The sequence below is a fragment of the Grammomys surdaster genome, unplaced genomic scaffold (assembly GCF_004785775.1).
Source record: "Grammomys surdaster isolate TR1022 unplaced genomic scaffold, NIH_TR_1.0 252, whole genome shotgun sequence".
NCBI classification, from domain to species: Eukaryota; Metazoa; Chordata; class Mammalia; order Rodentia; family Muridae; genus Grammomys; species Grammomys surdaster.
In genome coordinates, this window is record NW_021604693.1 from 1,644,587 (window position 1) to 1,662,328 (window position 17,742).

Consider the following 17,742-nt stretch of genomic DNA (forward strand, 5'->3'; position numbering starts at 1 on the left):
AGAAAGAAAGAAAGAAAGAAAGAAAGAAAGAAAGAAAGAAAGAAAGAGAGAGAGAGAGAAAGAGAGAAAGAGAGAAAGAGAAAAAGAGAGAAAAGGAGAAAGAAAGAAAGAAAGAAAGAAAGAGAGAAAGAGAGAGAAAGAGAGAAAGAGAAAAAGAGAGAAAAAGAGAAAGAAAGAAAGAAAGAAAGATGAAAAAAAAGAAAAGATTTATATCTAAGTCATTAGACTCAAAACCACAGAACACGTAGCTACAGGCGTTGGAAACTGAACTCAGAGGAATCACAAAGGTTCTGACCACACCCACTCAGATCCCATCCTTTAGCTGTGCCCCTAAACAGCACCAGCATCTCCACAACACTGGATCCCACATGTATGGCCACATTCATTCATCTTTAAACTTATTCTGAACTATGTCTATGTGGGAGGCTTATATGTGCACAGGTACAGGTATCCTCAGAGACCAGAGCATTAAATCCCCTGGAGCTAGAATTACATGCAGTTATGAGCCACAACATATGGGTGCCAAAGAACCAAAATCAGGTCTTCTACAAGAGCAGTGTGTTCTTTTCACTAAGCCATTGCTCATTCATTTTGTTTTGTTTTGTTTTATTGAGACAGGGTCCCACTATAGAACTCTGGTTGATCTGGAAGTTGCTCTGTAGAGCAGGTTAACCTCTAACTCAGAAAGAACCACCTGCCTCTGTCTCCTGAGTGCTGGGATTAAAGGCTTGCACCATCACCTCCAGCCTTATTCATTTATTTTAGTAATTGATTCGTACTTGCTTACGTGTGTGGTTACATGCTGTATATGGAGTGTGAGGCTATGTGAGCCCAAGTCATCCCATGTGGTGGTCTCTTATTGCCTTGAAACGGGATCTTTCATGAACTGAATGCTCACCAAAACGACAAGACTGGTTATCCAGAGAGCTCTCGGGACCTACTCGTCTCTGACTCCAACAATGCTGAGGTTACGGAACACACAGCCAAGTCTGGCTTCTTAAGCAAGGACTGGGATTCAAACTCGGGCTTTATGATGCTGAGGCTAGCACTCTTACCCACTGGGTCATCTCTCGGCACTGACCACACCCTGATTTCAGCTTTCTAAACCATGACCCCACCCCTCCTTCCTCACCGGAGTCTGAAAGGTGGAATGAAGCTGTGTGAGAAAGTGTGGCCGGCCTCCAGGACCTCGGCCTCCCAGTGCCAGCACTCGCTTCTCCACGAGCGTGCAGTCTACATCATCATCCTGGACGATGACGTCTTTTTTCAGTATCTTGATGGCATAGAGTTCATCGGAGCCTCTGCGCTCTGCCAGCATCACCTGCAGACAGAGGTCCATTTGAGAAACTTGTTATTGCAGGACCCTACACTATGCTTCACACAGAAGACAGGACCAGAGTTTTCCTCTCTCAGGGGACTGGGTGTTCTGAAGTTCCATCTACTCCCCTCAAGAAAAGTACTGGCACACATAATTTTATTACAATTATTTATTATGGGGAGGGGTGTGTGTCGAAGTCAGTAACAACTTAGGAGAGCCAGGTCTATTGTTCCACTACAAGGGTTCTGGGGATCAAACTCAGGTACTGTGGTTCCGTGACGAGTGCCTTTATCTCTGGGTGGCAAGGGCCCTTACTGCTGAGCCATCCTGCCAGCTTAGCATTGAGGCATTTATAGCATAAATCTCTAGATACTCCATCTTAACCTAACTCCATTTAGGGATGCAGGAGCCTTCAGTTGAGTTACCCACCCAAACTTCCTACCTAAGGAATAGAAATCCAACCTCTCTGCAGACCTTCTCCCATCCCCCAAGAACCCCAGAAATCTGACCTTCCCAAAACTGCCTTTCCCTAGAACCATGAGGAAGCTGAAGTCAGAGATATGCAGGCGTCCTGGGCTGGCACCGAAGAAGCATCGCTTGGAGTCCGTGGGACTGGGGGATGGAGAAGGGATGGGGGAGGAAGAGGGACCCATCCGCACTCTCTGTGAGGGGAGAGAGAGAGAGAGAGAGAGAGAGAGAGAGAGAGAGAGAGAGAGAGAGAGAGAGATCCAGAGACAGTCAAAATCTGGAGATGTTCCTAAGAGGCACAGCACCCAAAAATGAAAAGCACCAAGAGAGACAGGATGGAGGAAAAAAATGGCATTATTCTCATTCTATATTTAGCTTAAGAACTATCTCTGGCTAGGCTCACCTGTAACCCCAGCAATAGGGAGCCTGAGGCAGGAGGATGGAGAGTGTAAGATCAGTATGGGCTATACAGGAAGACTTTGTCTCTGAAAGGGGGGGGGCGAGGACAGACACAGTAAAAAATTAGGAAAGGAAAGGAATAAGGAAGGACAAGAATAAAGAAGGGACTCTCCGAGCCTGTTGAACTTATTGAACTAACAGCTAGAATTCCAATGTATAAATTTTCACCTATTAGCCTCTAAACTGGAACTCCTTGAGGGATCAGCAAAAAACAGTGGGATCTCATTCCCTGGTTTTCTGGAGGGGGAGCTCAGGACATGGACTTGAAACAAGATCCAAGCTGACACTGCCTGGTGTTGCTCTGGGGAGCACATTGAGTGATCAGTGACGGCACTCTCTCCATCTTTTCCTGCCTGAGCCCCTGAGCCATTGAGGGGTGGGGTCCCATGACTGAACAGCTGCCACATGTGTCCCTCTATACCCACAGCCATCCTCTCTGATATGTTCTTTGCTCTGCAGGCAGAAGGACCAATTTAAAAATAAATAAATCAGGTCATGTCTTCCCTTTGCTTTCAAAGGCTCTAACAGCTTCTGTGTATTAAGATTTTATTCCCTACAGCTTCAAAAACCAGGCTCTGATGGGTCCTGAGCATCCATCTCTCTTCCCTCTGTTCCTCTCCTTCCGTGATACTGACCCTGGCCTCATTCACTTGGTTCCCTATCTCCTCTCAAGGCCTTGGGGGTGACACTGAGCCATCCTGAAGCCAGCCCTGTGCCATCTCCTGCAAACTGTTTCTCAAACCTTCCTTAGACCAGAATCAAGTATCTCCTTTGCAGGTGTCTCCTTAACGGTTTTATCAGGGTCGGATGCTTCTCTTGAGGCCCTTGTGCTACCATGGACAGCTCCTGCGTGGCCCTGAGTAATTATCATCTCTCTGTCTCAGTGACAGCCTGCTTACTCCCTGTGAGATTCTATGCAGGATCCTCTTTGCTCTCAGACCTGAAGCAAAGCTGGGCTTCAAGGAAAACAATGCTTATGCATCTGTACATGAATATGTGCAGATATGTTCGACATGCATTCGGATGGATGGATGGATGGATGGATGGATGGATGGATGGATGGATGGTGGAAGGGAGAGAGGAATACAGAAAGACAGGAAGAAACAGAAAAACAAGAGACAGGCGGATTTCTGAGTTCAAGGCCACCCTGATCTACAGAGTCAGTTAAAGGACAGCCAGGGCTATACAGAGAAACCCTGTCTCGAAAAACAAAACAAAAAAACAAAAAACAAAAAACAAACAAACAAAAAAAAGATTTGTATTAAAAAAAAGAAACAGAAAAACAGAGCTTTTGATTTTCTTTCGACAAGATCTCCTGCAGCCAAGACCAGCCTCAAACTTGCCATGTAGCTGAGAACGACCTTCAGCCCCTCATCTGCCTTTGTCTACTTACCAAGTGCTAGTATTACAGATATAAACCATCCAACCCGACTTCAAGAAGCTTTTATTATAGGGTGTGTTCTTTTGAAGAAAAGTACTCTGACCTTCTGGATTTGGAACCCAGCCACCAACGAGGTCTCTTTATAACCTCGTCTCCAATGTAAGTGTGATACTTATAATTTCCAATAGAGTTAGAAAGAGTCAGTGATTAACATATGCAAATGACTTAGAACAGTACCTGGAATGAACCTTTTTACTCAGTACGGGGCGTTGACATGCTAAACAACAAACACTTAAAACACCGAGGTATATCTCCAGAACTCTGAGGGACCTTTGCATGGTGTTGGTGAGTGAATCCAAGTCTGTTTGCCTCTCTCTCTCTCTCTCTCTCTCTCTCTCTCTCTCTCTCTCTCTCTCTCTCTCTCTCTCTTTCTCTCTCTCACACTTATCATCCATTTTGGGAGAGAGCTTCACCCTGTAGCTCCTCCTGGCATGAAACTCTTTTTGTAGCTCAGGAACTTATTATGTAGCCAACACTAGCCCCAAACTCACACCAATCCTTCTGCCTCAGTGCTGGGGCTACAGGTCTGGACCACCATGCCCAGGCTATCAAGGATTCTTGTGCATTCTACTACTGTTCTACCCCACCAGAACCCAGCCCGGAGTTTGTCACATAATGGTCTGCACTGGTAACACTAATGGTTGCTTACTGATCGTGGAAACAGCCGTGGATGACACCACACACAGTCATACACAACCATTGGTACTCGTCAACTAAGCAGTTAGTCCACACTGGGTGTGGTGATACATGCCATGACTAGGGAGAAGGAGGCAGGAAGATCAGAAGGTTTGGGTCAGCCTCAGCTACATAGTGAGTTTGAGGCCAGCCTGAGCTATATGAGACCTCCTCTCTCTATTTTTATATAGCCACCTTGTGAAGCCTTGGGTGACCAGGAACTCTTTATGTAGACCAGATAGCCCTCAAATCCACAGAGATCCACTTGTCTCTGTCTTCAGAATGTTAGGATTAAAGACATGTGCCACCATGCCCAGCTTACTCTCCAAATCACCTCATGTACAACACAGGTCGGCCCAGAACCCTCCCTTCCTGCTTGGCTTAAAAACCAACATCCTCTTGAGAGATGATAAGGCATCCTCCCTGAAGCCATCTCCTTCCCTTCCCCCACTGCCCTTGATCTAACTTTACTGTCTTGCTCCCAGCCCCTGTCTGGCTCCTACCTCAGAGGCTCACACATGCCCCTCTCTCTGCTGCAAGGCCCTTGTCTGGGGATCTTCACTCACTGCCTTGCTTCATTTAGACCTTTACCCAGCAGTCCCTTTCCCAGGGAAGCCTTCTTCCTGCAAGCTTACATTATTATCAGCAGAATTCCCAGTGCTTCTCAAAGAAGATTGCAGAATTACCAAGAGACTTCCCAATACTACTCAACGCTCATTGTTTTTCTTCTCGCCTAAGACTTCCTAACGTGTCATATATTTGCTTGCTTTAAATAATAAGAGGATTGAATGTGAAGTTTCCTGGATTCCAGGCAGGTGCTCTACCATTGAGCCACACCCCTAGCCCCTCACTGTGGAATTCTAGACAGGGGCTCTACGACTGAGCCATGCCTTCAGCCCCTCACTGGGGGATTCTAGATAAGAACCCAACTGCTAAGCTATAATTTCAGACACACACACCCCCCATTCCCTTTTACTTTTCATTTTCAGACAGGGCCTCACTAAGTTGCCCGAGCCATCCTTGAACTCTTTCTATAGCTCAGGTTGCTGTTGAACTCACTCTGTAGATGGTAAACCATGAACTTGTGCTCTTCCTGCCTCAGCCTTCAGAGTATCTGGGATTGTTGGCATGTACTACCAGGCCAGACTTGATTTACTTTATATCATGCCTTACATCATCGGTGAGTTGTATGAAGAAGGGACTACTTTGTTTTGTTCTCAGTTGCATAGAGATTCCCCCGTGACTATACCCTTCCCTTGAACACAGAGATATATTATCTTTTGAAACAGCAAAGGAGGGCTATTTACTGCCTCCCTCCCTCCCTCGTCTTCTTATGTTCTTCCCTCCTTCATTCCATCTGCACTCTCCAGGAAGTTGTCCTGACTCTCAGACTGTGCTGGCTTCCTGGTGCCTGTAGCTATTTCCACCATCAAACACAATCCTGTTCTGATGTCTCAGTCTGCCTCTTTCATAAGAGGAGAAACCCAGGGAATGGCCTGATTCTATGTTGGCACCATGCTTCAGGAAATAGTGTCCAGTGAGGAAGTGGGAATGGAGACAACAGTGTCCTGTCTACAGAGACAGCAAAGTTCAAGGGGTAATTCAAAGAGAAGCCTTCACTGTCCACTCAGTCTTGAGGGCAGAATAACGCCTCCTCCAGGCCTTTTAGGTCCCTGACATACCTGTAATTGAGCTCAGATACCTATGATAGTGGCCCTGTCTCATACAGTCACTGACTATATTCAACGAACACAAAGTAAATGCTCAACAGATGAGTTCAGAATTGAAGGTAGGAATTGGAAAGATACATCCAAAGATCTCTAAATGATACTCACCTCATACAATTCCAAGGGGTAATTACAGGCCTGGAGGAAAAGAAAAGTCACAGTCAGGACCCCTTGAAAGGTTGGTAATCACTCTACAGCAAAGGCCCACAAGGGCCCTTAACACCCCAAAGCTATGGGGATGGAGAACTACAATTCCCATGAGACCCTGTGGCCTAGACCCCTAAGAGTTGAGGAAGGAGCCCTGGAGTCTTCTGGGAATTGTAGTCCCAGTACCAATTGTCTACCAGGGATAGAGGGCAAAAACCCTGTAGTTGGGAAGGCTGGGCTGGGCTCCCCTGGGGAAGCCAGTCAGTCGGTCAGGGTACCTCAAACTTCTGGAGGAGGCTGCAGTTGTCAGCATCGGCCACCGGTACATTGTAATACTCGCCCTCCTCCTGGTTCAGTAACTTGTACCTGACATACAGACGGAGACCAGGGCCGGGCAGGGATGGGAGAAGCAGGGCACCCATGGGAGAGGCAAAGACATCCAAAGGGAGGTAAGTGACACAGAAAGACCGACACAGAGATGGAAAGAGAGAGAGAGAGTGAGATAAGAAGAGAGAGGAAAAGCAGGAGAGAAGAGAAACGGAGGAGGAAGAAGAGAAAGGGGAAGCTATGTTGGAAGGTAAAAGGGGGAAAGATGGTGGCCTAAGAGAGACCACATATGGAGGGAGAAAGCAACATGCCAGCCCAGCCTTGCTCCTCACCATCCGTCCACAGGGGCCTTGAGTAGCTCTGAGACACCAAAGGACATGGCACCCATGAAGTCATTTCGGGATGTCCTATCCCAATCCCACACCTCCACACTGAGGCGGCGCTCCACATCCCCTGGCTTCAGGTTGCTGTGGGAAGGGTAGGAGCAGAGTGAGGAGCCGAAGTCATGGCATCCTGTTTTGTCACCCCAAGCACCTCTTACTCCCAGAAAGGCTCCCCACTATGTAAAATTGAGCAGTCACAGATTATTAATATAACTCTCACAAGCTCCCTCTGTTCCTCCCAAATTCTTGGCCCCTTCTCATGGTTTCCTGGTTCTTTTTTCTCTCTACTCTGAGTTTCCGTCTTCCTGTCCTGGCTTTTCTCTCTGTCCTTATCACTTCCCTACCACTTACCCTGAACCCTCCTCTTTCATTTCTCCCTCCTCTCCTCATTCCCTCCTTCCTCTCCCCCTCTCTTATTCCCCTCCCCCTTTTCTTTCTTTTGGCTTGTTTGTCTGTTTGTTTATCTGAAACAGAGTCTCTCTGTGTAGCCTGGGCTAGCTTTGGAACTTGTCTCAGCCTCCAAGTTGGTGCCTTTGCAGGCATGCACAACAATGCCCAGCCTCTTGTTGGTTTTCTCTCTCTACATAATTGCCTCTATCTGCCTGCCGCTCTGTCCTTCTCTTCCTGGGCCACTCTATTTCCTTTCCCCTCTTTCTCTGGTCTCTCCTCAGAGCCTCCCTTTTTCTTTTCTGTTCTCCTCACTTATTCTGAGCAACTATCTGAATAGCCACTTGCCCATCCGCTTGCTCCTTCAATCTCCGTGTGCCTCCTTAGCAATTTAAATATTTTGTACACACAGGACCATTTGGCCTGCATGTGCCTATGCACCACGTGTGTGCCTGATGGTGGGAAAGGCCAGAAGAAGGCATTGGGTCCTTTGCAACTGGAGTTACGAGTGGCCAAGCCTTGCAGGTGTTGAGACCCCATGCTCCCTTCAAGAATAGTACTCACTCTTGACTACTGAGGCACCTCTCCACCCCCTCTGTCTACTTCTTGAGAGTCCTGTCTTTCTAGTTCTCTGCCTGTCCTCTGATCTCCTCATTCTGACAAGCAGGGCACTCTGAAGGGAAGTAAATACCCAGAGACCCGTCTCTCGGCTCCTGAATCCCCATCCCTCTCTCAATCATCCCATTCCTGTCTCCCACCTTCTGCCTCTTATTAGAGATGTCCTCCATCTTATCATGACCCCCTTCCCTGGCACCCTGGGCTTGTGTACCACTAGAACCCTCAGATCCTTCTCTTTCTCCCATCACATCCCCAGAGCTCACAACACGAAGGTCTCGTTCCACACGGGGTTCAGTGTGGCTTTCACGGTCTTTGTCTTCTGCTTTGTCAGGTTCCGAGGGTCCGGGATGAGCTTCAGCTTCACGTAGGGATCAGACAGGCCATTGGGGTCCATGGGAATGAGGTTCCGGGCCTCACCAACTGAAAGTAGAAGGCAGGGAAGGATGACTGGGCTTAGAGACCCAAGAAGTAGCTCCCAGCCTTCCCCACTGCCAGTAGTCAAGAACTGGGGATCGCAGCCAGCCAGGTGGCTCAATGGATAGAGATGCCTGCCATCAATCCTGTTGATTGGTAGGAGAAAAATGGCTTCCCTGCCAGGTGTCTTCTGACCTTCATACATTTGCTGAGAAACAGAAGAGCGCACACGCACACATGGACACATACAAATAGATAAATGTTTAAAATAATAATAAGGGGCTGAAGAGATGGCTCAGCCTTTATGAGCGCTTGTCTTTCAAATGCCTAAGCTTGAATTCCAGCACCTACACAGTGATTCACAACCATCTATATAGCTCCAGTTCCAAGGAAACTGGCGTCCTTTTTTGGCCTCTCTGAGCACTAGTTACACACATGATGTTCACCTATACTCACACAGGAAAAAAAAATAGATCTAAAAATACAATTAAAAAACCCACAGAATCCAAGGTCAGTATCCTTTCTCTGCCACTTATCTTTCTACCACCTGTCTCCAGGGCATAAGGCTTAGCATGTCTAGAAACCCAGCATTTAGGAAATAGAGGCAAGCAAGCCACAAATTCGAGACCAGCCTCTGCTACATATCTAGTTTGAGGGAAGCCTAGGCTATATGAGACCATATCTGAAAGACTAAGGCTAAAGGCAGGTCTTCTGCTAGAAAGGGAGTGAATAGCTGGAGCCCAGACACCAGAGTGGGGATGGAGTCAGGGATGTAGGCTGTAGGGTGTACGCATCCTGGTCCCTGGTATGTAACACCCTGGATGAGTTCAGTCAGCCTCAGTTCCAGGTTGGGGCATGGCTAGTGAAGAGGCACAGCCTCACCAGTAATATGGATCTCATCTGACGTGGGAGCACGGATTTCCAGTTGCAGACGTCCACGGCGCTCTGTGTGGTCCACACCGCAAAGAGAGGGCACACTGCGCACACAGCGTCGGTGCACGTTCATCTCGCAACCTGGTGGAACAAAACTGGGGATAGCACTTCAGGTCCAGACCTTCACCAAACCCACCTTAAATCTCCCCTCAACCTCAGACATTGCACTGTGGTTGAAAGAGAGAGCTCTCTAGCGCCCGATCTGGGCTGGGGCAGCAGACATCCTGCAGGGTACACTCACAGGAACATTTCATGCCCTGGTGCACCAGCCCGTAGAGGAGGGAACCACAGTGGTCGCAGAAGGTGGGACTGCTGTAGCTGTGCAGACGGAACTTGTGCTTGTTGCGAGGGTCCTAGGGAGCAGAGACGATTCGTTTAGGGACGTAGGGGATAGGGGAAGGAACCTAAGACCCTGAGAGAGATGACTTTTACAACGATTTATTATTATTATTGTATATGCGTGTCTGCATGTGAGTGCAGTTGCAAGTAGAGACCAGAAGAGGGCATCAGATTCCCCCTGGAGCTGGAGTAGCAAGAAGTGTGAACTTTCCAACATGAGTGTTGGAAGTTGCCGGGCGGTGGTGGCGCACGCCTTTAATCCCAGCACTTGGGAGGCAGAGGCAGGCGGATTTCTGAGTTCGAGGCCAGCCTGGTCTACCAAGTGAGTTCCAGGACAGCCAGAACTACACAGAGAAACCCTGTCTTGAAAAACCAAAAAAAAAAAAAAAAAAGAGTGTTGGAAGCTAAACTAAGGTCCTCTGGAAGAGAAGAGAAGAAGCAAACGTTCTCATGTTCTCAACTGCTAAGCCGTCTCTCCAGCCTTGGAACTTTTTGTTTTTATTTTTAGATTTATGAGACAGGGTCTCATTTAGTCCAGGCTGGCTTCAAACTAAAAAATGTAGTAAAGGATGACTTTAAGCCCCTGCTCGGGGCTGGAGAGATGTCTCAGAGGTTAAGAGCACTGACTGCTCTTCCAGAGGTCCTGAGTTCAAATCCCAGCAACCACATAGTGGCTCACTACCATCCGTAATGAGATTGGATGCCCTATTCTGGTGTGTCTGAAGACAGCGACAGTGTACTCATAAATAAAATAAATAAATAAATCTTAAAAAAAAAAAAAAGCTCCTGCTCCTCCTTCCTCCAACTGAGACTGTAGGCATGGACCACCATGTGTGGCCTAGAACTACCAAGAGAAAAAATGTCCCCAGCTAGAGAGAAGTCCTTTGGTTTTTCTTCCTTTGGCCTTGCTCTCTGACATCTTTCTTCTGCTCTATCTCACTCCTTTCAGGCTACACATAGCCGCTGAGACCCTGCTGTGTGGCAGGCCCAGCACTGTATAAATACAATTAGAAATCTGTCACAGGCAGGGCCTGGAGATGTAGCTCTGTAGAATGCCTGTCTAGCATTCGAAGAGTCATCTGATTCCCAACACACCATAAATTGGATGTGGTGGTGTATGCAGTAGGGTCAGGAGTTCAGGGTCATTATCCATTGGCTGTGAGGTAACTTCATGACCCTATTTCAAAACACAGAACAATAATAGAAACCCCTGTCACCTGACATTTTTCTTCCTAATGGAGGGAAATAGAATAGTAAACACAGTAAATAATAAATAGCATGGTAAGACAAATGGTTGTATCTGTTTTGGAGGGGAATGAAGCTGGGGTAGGGACCACCAAAAACTTGGTGAGAGTCTGTCATCCCAGCTTTGCTGAGGCAGGTAGATCAGCAATTCAAGGCTAGCCTGAGCTATACAGAGAGTTCAAAGCCCTCTTTGGGTAACTTAGTGACACCCTGTCTAAAAAATTTAAAGGGGCTGGGAGTGTTGCTCAGGGAAAAAAGCAGTTGTCTGGTATACATGAGGCTCTGGATTTGATCTCAGTACTTCAAAAAGAAGTATGGGGTGGGGTGGGGTGAGGGGGGCTAGAGAGATGGCTCAGTGGTTAAGAGCACTGACTGCTCTTTCAGAGGTCCTGAGTTCAGTTCCCAGAAACCACATGGTGGTTCACAACCATCTGTAATGGGATCCAATGCACTTTTCTGGTTTGACTGAAGATAACAAATATACTCATATTAATAAAGTTAAATGAAAATTTTAAAATATAAAAATAAAAGAAGGTGGTGGAAAGAAAGAAAAGAAGTAGGGGGAGGAAAAAGATGAGGACAAAGAGGATGAAAAAGGAGAAGATGAGCAGAGGAGAAGGAAAAGGAGGAAAAGGATGAGGAGGAGCTGGGGGAGAAAAAGAAAGGAAAGAGATGTGAGAGGAAGAAGTGGAGAAAGGAGAAAAGGAGGAAGAAACAGAAGGAAACAAAGAAGGTGTGGTCAGGGAAAGTCTCACTAATAAAGTGGCATTTACTCAGAGCATGAGAAAATGAGACTTCCCAGGACCCTTCCCACCTCCATACCTCCTCCTCCAAGTTGCTCTCTGAGGGCCTATGGGCCACCCTTAGCCCCAAGTCCTCCATTCCCTGTCTCCCTGCAGGCAGCCTTCTCTGGGCCCCACATGAGACCAGAATCAGTTACAGCAGGCACCAGAGGGCCTGGCCAGATTAGTGGGAGACTCACAGCAGAACTTAGTATGTGGGACATGCCCACTGCTGCTAGCCTGACAGCGGTTATTGGTCCTGTGGCCATTAGGATGGGGTTTATTGCTGGCCTTGGTAAGCCAAATAAAAGCCAGGTCACTTCCCAGATGAGTGATTTTTGAGCAAATTCATTTCCCAGTTTTGAGCCTCAGCATCCTTCTCTGTCAAATGGAAATAAACATTCGTTCTATGTCTTGAAGCAACACTAAATGTCCAGGGTCCGGTTAAGCAGGAATTTAGGACATCAGCCAGTACCTTCCCTGCCCACCCACACTCCACCCTACAAGGTAAGGAATGGTTCTTAGAAAATTATTTCCTCCTTGCCTTTTTTCCTTCCTTCTTTCCTCTCCTGCATTTTTCTTTTCTTCTTTTTTACAAACTGGCTTGGAACTTACTGTACAGCTCAGGATGCCCTTGAAATCCTGATCTTCCTACCTCTGTCACGGAGATTCCAGGAGTCCATCACCCTGGCCCGTTTACACAGTGTTAGGGATGGCACCCAGTACTCTGCCTTACAGCCCCAGCCTCAGGTTAAGACTTACCTGACTCCGAGAAAACACTGAAAGAATTATCCTGAAGAGAGAGAAATTAACACATTCTTGGGCTTTTATTTATTTAGTAAGATTTCTAGTTTTAATTTTTTTAGATTTATTATTTTACATGAATGAGTGTTTTGCCTGTATGTATATATGTACCATATACAGATATTCCTTGTGTTCACAGGGGTCAGAAGACGGCATTCAGTCCCCTGGAACTAGATGGTTGTGAGCCACCATGTGGATACTTGGAATTGAAACTGTGTCCCTTGCAAGAGCCTCAAATGCTATTAACCTCTGAGCCACCAGCCACCTCTTCAGACCCTAGTTTTCTATTTTGAGTGTGAGTGTGTATGTGTGTGTACATGTGGAGATCAGAGGATAACTTGCACAAGTTCATTCTCTTCTTCCAAAATGTGGGTCCCAGGCATGAATTCAGGTAGCCAGCCTTGGAAGCAAATGCCTTTACCATCTGAGCCATCCCAATCACCCAATATTCTACTTACTATGTTCCAGACAGCATCCCAAGTGTTTGACTCAGCTGAAACTGGGAAATGACCCCATAAGCAGGCACAATTCTCACCTCAGTTTATAGTCCAGGAACTTAAGATGTTCTGTAAATAATTAAGCCAGCTGTGATGACACATACCTGTCATCTCAGCATTTGGGAGGTTAAGTCATCTGTACAATAGGGAGCTTGAAGGCAGCCTGGACTGCAATAGAGAGACCCTGTCTAAAAGCAAAGAAAAACAAAATACACAAAAACAGAGAAAACCATAGGGCATGGTGGTGCACACTTTTAGACCCAGCACTCAGGGGACAGAGGCAGATCTCTATGAGGCCAGCCTGCTCTATAAAGTGAGTTCCTGGCTATATAGTGAGGCACTGTCTCAAACAAAACAACAAAAACAAGACCTTCCAATGAAAGAAAGAAAAAAACTTTTGATCTCTCCCAAGGAATGGAGAAGACTTTTAAATATATTTAAACTTATAATAAAAGAGAAAAACAAAATACTGCAAGAGATAATTCCTCATTTAGAGAGGACTGACTGGCTTTCACATCATGTGTTTTAGTTCAAGAGTCTTTGCTCAGATGAAAAAGGGAGGAGGAGGAAGAGGAGGAGGAGAAGAAAAGAAGAAGAAGAAGGAGAAGGAGAAGGAGAAGGAGAAGGAGAAGAAGAAGAAACCAATCTAACCTTATGAGCAATTATCCAGATTCAAGTCTACACTGGGAGCTGATGAGTATGTATGTAATCAGGACCTCATAAAACACAGAGAGTGTTGGAGGCAAGCAGGTGCACAGGCAGGCAATAAACATTTCCCAGTGCTGGTACACAGTGGTACTCAATTTGTGCTCTATGTATTCAAACCCTGTATGCAAATTTTGTTTTCTTCAACAGACAAGCTAGCAGGTGCCTCATGAGCCTCAGCGGATCTTTCCGCTTGCCTTGTCTTTGAAACAGTGTCTCCATATTTAGCCTAGACTGGCCTTGAACTCACAGTCCTCCTGCCTCAGCCTGGGATTGCTGTCTCTCTCCAATCTATGAATCATATAACTCTTTCTTCCCTTGTATCAATTTCTGGGAAGAAACAATCTCTGCTGAACTGCTAACGTAAGATTGGAAATGTCGAGATTCATGCTACCCGGTTCAACAATGTAGCTGTTCAAATTTAAATCAATCTGAGGAAAACTGAGTTTAGATTTCTGTTCTTCAAAGCATCGCTGTTTCGTGCCAGCTGCATGCCGCTGATGGCAACGGTAGAAAGAAAACATCTACCTTATCATGGGCAGTTAGTTCCACTGGTCACTGTTAAGTTACAGATGCATTTTACAAGAATTGGAGGGTTGGTTTTAAAGTGAAGGGGGTGGGGGAGAGATCCGTGTCCAAAATTGTCTGCCCTCATCAGCCCCTGCTGATGGAGGGGTAGGGCGAGGTGGTTGTGGATCCGAGTGCATTCATGTGTGTGGGTACCTGGTGTCAGTTCCCTGTGGGGTGTCTCTGAGCCTCCCTAAACACCTAAACATCTTCTATCTCTGCCACTTCCTTTTTCACATACACCCCAATTAAGATAGGTCTTATGTAGCTCAGGTTTGCCCAGAACTATCTATACAGACAAAGCTGGCCTTCGATTCCAGATTCTTCTGCCTCCACCTCTTATGTGCTAGGATAACAGGCTTGTGTCATGACACCCAGCTTTGAATTTCTCTTTTCCTTAATCCCTGTCAAGTGTCTGAGGTTCTTTCTGCCTATTTCACAATTTCAGTACCTCCATTGATCTCTCTCTCTCTCTCTCTCTCTCTCTCTCTCTCTGTCTCCCCCCCCCATCCCAGTTTTCTTTAATTTCCTCTTCCCTGGATGACAGTCTCATCCACCCAGTGATAACTTTTGGTCTCTTCAACCCCTGTTTTCCTTTCTGTCCATCACCTGTGTCCCCAGCCTCTCCCTGGCCCCTTCTCAGTCCCCCTTTTCAGGCCAAGGGCAAGGAATCTGGGCCAGACTAGCTCTCTCTATCTCTCCAGCCCCCCTCCCCTCCCTGCCTTAAAAATAGCAAGAGAAATTGGGACGGACGCCGAGGGGGTGAGGGCGGGGATGTGTCCTGAGGAGGAAGAACCAGGTGTCTGGGCACTCACGTCCGTCTGGGGGCCCTTTCCAGCGCCTGGACATTCGAAGGTCACAAATTCGTGGCATCGGCGGTGAACCACAAAGCTGCAGACTAAAGATGAGAATGGAAGAGACACAGAGGGAGGGAGAGAGACAAGGGAGAGACCCCCCAATAGACGAAAAATAAGAGCCAGAAATTCCAGCCCAGAGAAAACCACAAACAGAGGAATTCCCACATGGAGAGTCCAATGAAGAGAAAATCAGAGGAGAGACTCAGACCATGAACCATATGGAGACAGACACAGAGGCACAAAGAGCAGGACCCAGAACCCCAAGAGATAGACTTGAAGAAAGACAAAAAGAGACAGAGAATCAAAGTAACACAACCCTCAGTGTGTGTGTGCACACACACACACACACACACAGAGAGAGAGAGAGAGAGAGAGAGAGAGAGAGAGAGAGAGAGAGAGATGTAAGTAGAGAGAGAGAAGAGAGAACAAAGCAAAGAGAGAGGAAGACAGGTTTTGAAGAGAAACAACAGAAATATCCTTAGACATTTCAGAGAGCAGCAACTTGAACAGAAGTGAGTCTGGGGGTGCTGCTTCGGCCCGCCTCCCACCTTGAGTCATTCTGTTCTCAGCCAAGTGGCAGCTGGTGTTTTAGGACTCGCCCCCCCTTGCCCGGCCCCCCCCCCCCCCTTAGTGGCCCCCCCCCCCCCGCCCCCGCTTTTTGGTTTATGGGGGTTTTGTTGGCAAAACAGTTGGGGGGGGGGGGGGCTCTGACTTTGCATCTCTGAGCCCCTTCCCCCCTTCAGCTCCCCTTTTCCAAATCTCCCAGTTCCCATGGAAACAGATTCTCCAAATATCTGTCCCCACCTGGAGCCGGCCGAGGGAGGGGCCCCCAGCACCACCTCCGCGGTGGTGGCCCTGCCATCAGAGTTTCCTCCCCACCACAGGCTGTGTCTCTGCCACACCCCCCGCCCAGGGCTCCCCCGCGCCTCTCTGGGGACCACAGAACACGTGTGTCAGCCGCCTCAGCTGTGAGGCCCCAGCCTCCACCCTCAGGGGTCCCAGGAGTCCAGGTCTCAGCTCTTACCTTGACATTGCAGGCCCTGCTTTCCAATGCCCCTGGAAGAGTCAAGGATCTAAGGTCAGTGCAAAGAGGGGTACCCGGGCCCACCCACCTTGCAAGACAGAGGTCTGCAGTTTCTCAATCTCACCCAGATGTCTGAGTCCCAGTTGTCTTCTCCAAGAACCCAAAATTTCTAGTCCCAGCTCCTTTTCCCTTGGACTCTAGAATCCAGCTTCTGGCCCCTCCTCCCTCAGACCCAAGAACCCAGGCGTCCCCGTTATTAACCCCAGGAGTGGGAGCTGCAGCCCCTCCCTGCTCAATCGCTTGGGGGTCAGTATGACATGACTGTTCCCAAGTCCCCTCCTTCTCCAGCCCTCTCCCCCAGCCCCCTTCCCTCACCAGATGAAGTCCGTACAGTGACTGCAGAAGGTTGGCTGCTTGAAGAAACGAGCGGTGAACTTGTGGCTCTTCACTTCGTGGACCACCTTCTGCCTCAGCGCCCCCTTTCTGCAAAACAGGGGTCGAGGTCCCCCCTCTGAGTCGCCTCCGCCAGGGCCCAGACCTGCCATGGCCCCAGGAATACAGCAGGGATCACGAGCTTGCCCTTTTTCTGAGGAAACAGGTGGACGGCGATAGGGGGACTCCGCAGACTCTGAGATAGGAAGAACAGGGGCAAGGCACCCAACGGTGCGCAGCGCAGGGCAGAAAGCAGCACCCCGGCACTGGCTGCACCGACGGGGGAGAAGGCGGGTGGGGTCAGAGAAGAAGGCTGGGGCATCGGAGGAGCCGCAGGCACGGGCGGCGGCGGGAGCTCCGCTCTCTGCACCTGCTGAAATGTAGAAGTCGGGGGTGGGGGAAGGCGTTGCCATGACGACCAAGGGGGCGGGGTTTCAGTTTAAAGGCGCTCCCCCTCCCCAGAACCCCCGGACAGATGCCCCTCCCTCTTCTCCACGTGCACACTCCCATTCCGCAAGCTCTATGCAAGGAGGGGACGTCCTCCAAGCCTTGTCCAACCTCTTTCTCCCAAATTCATTCCAGTCTGTCATCTTGGCCCCCACACTCATCTTCCTCCCCCACTCAGCCGTCTTGTCAGGATCTAGAATCTGGGGTAGACCTGTGTGTCTCTGGACATATTAATCTTTTAATAAAGAAACTTTGTCTTCAGTGCTGAGGACTTTCTGATGAACACGGAGGCCAGCGTCTCATGCTTCGGGCTCTATATGACTTCTTAGAGCCTCTGGCCTTGGTGCTATGCCTCCCTCTGGGTGTGTCTCTCCTCTCTCTGCTTTCTCACTCTTGTCTCTTTTCCTCTCTTTCTTCTCTCCTGTTTACTCTCTCCATTTCCCCCTCTCTGCTTCTTTCCTTTTCTTGCTCACGTCTCTCCTCATGCCCCACATGGTGTACTGGAATTGTTTTCGTTTCCACCTTCCTGCCTTTCCCGGTCTTTGCTAATCTGTGTTCATCTTTGCCAGTTCCGCGTTTCTCGATGTCCGTCACTCCCTGTTCTCCCTTTCTGTCACTAGGGGGCGCTCTCCCCGAATAGTCGCCTCGTCCCTTCTGTCCTTTTCTCTCTGACCCATTCAGTGTTTTCCCTTTTGGTCCTGTGACCCTCTTTATCTCTGCGTATCCATCCCATCCCTGTGACTCTG

At 48.2% G+C, this 17,742-nt stretch overlaps 1 protein-coding gene across 4 annotated transcripts in view; it reads right to left on the reverse strand.

Moving 5' to 3' along the window:
* Positions 1–16,915, reverse strand: part of Prkcg (protein kinase C gamma) — a 26,718-nt gene extending 9,803 nt beyond the window's left edge. Inside the window, exons 1-11 of one of the 4 annotated variants that reach the window (XM_028775067.1) lie at positions 16,493–16,915; positions 16,118–16,149; positions 15,052–15,134; positions 9,539–9,650; positions 9,247–9,378; positions 8,214–8,370; positions 6,895–7,029; positions 6,514–6,601; positions 6,197–6,226; positions 1,828–1,980; positions 1,133–1,321 (exon numbers count right to left, since the gene is read on the reverse strand). In XM_028775067.1, the coding sequence (XP_028630900.1) occupies positions 1,133–1,321; positions 1,828–1,980; positions 6,197–6,226; positions 6,514–6,601; positions 6,895–7,029; positions 8,214–8,370; positions 9,247–9,378; positions 9,539–9,650; positions 15,052–15,134; positions 16,118–16,149; positions 16,493–16,662 (1,281 nt within the window). In that variant the 5' untranslated portion in view covers positions 16,663–16,915. Of the gene's footprint in view, positions 1–1,132; positions 1,322–1,827; positions 1,981–6,196; positions 6,227–6,513; positions 6,602–6,894; positions 7,030–8,213; positions 8,398–8,730; positions 8,734–9,246; positions 9,379–9,538; positions 9,651–15,051; positions 15,135–16,117; positions 16,150–16,492 lie in introns of all 4 variants that reach the window. The other 3 variants (XM_028775069.1, XM_028775070.1, XM_028775068.1) reach the window with 3 other exon arrangements.
* Positions 16,916–17,742: the final 827 nt, after the last annotated feature.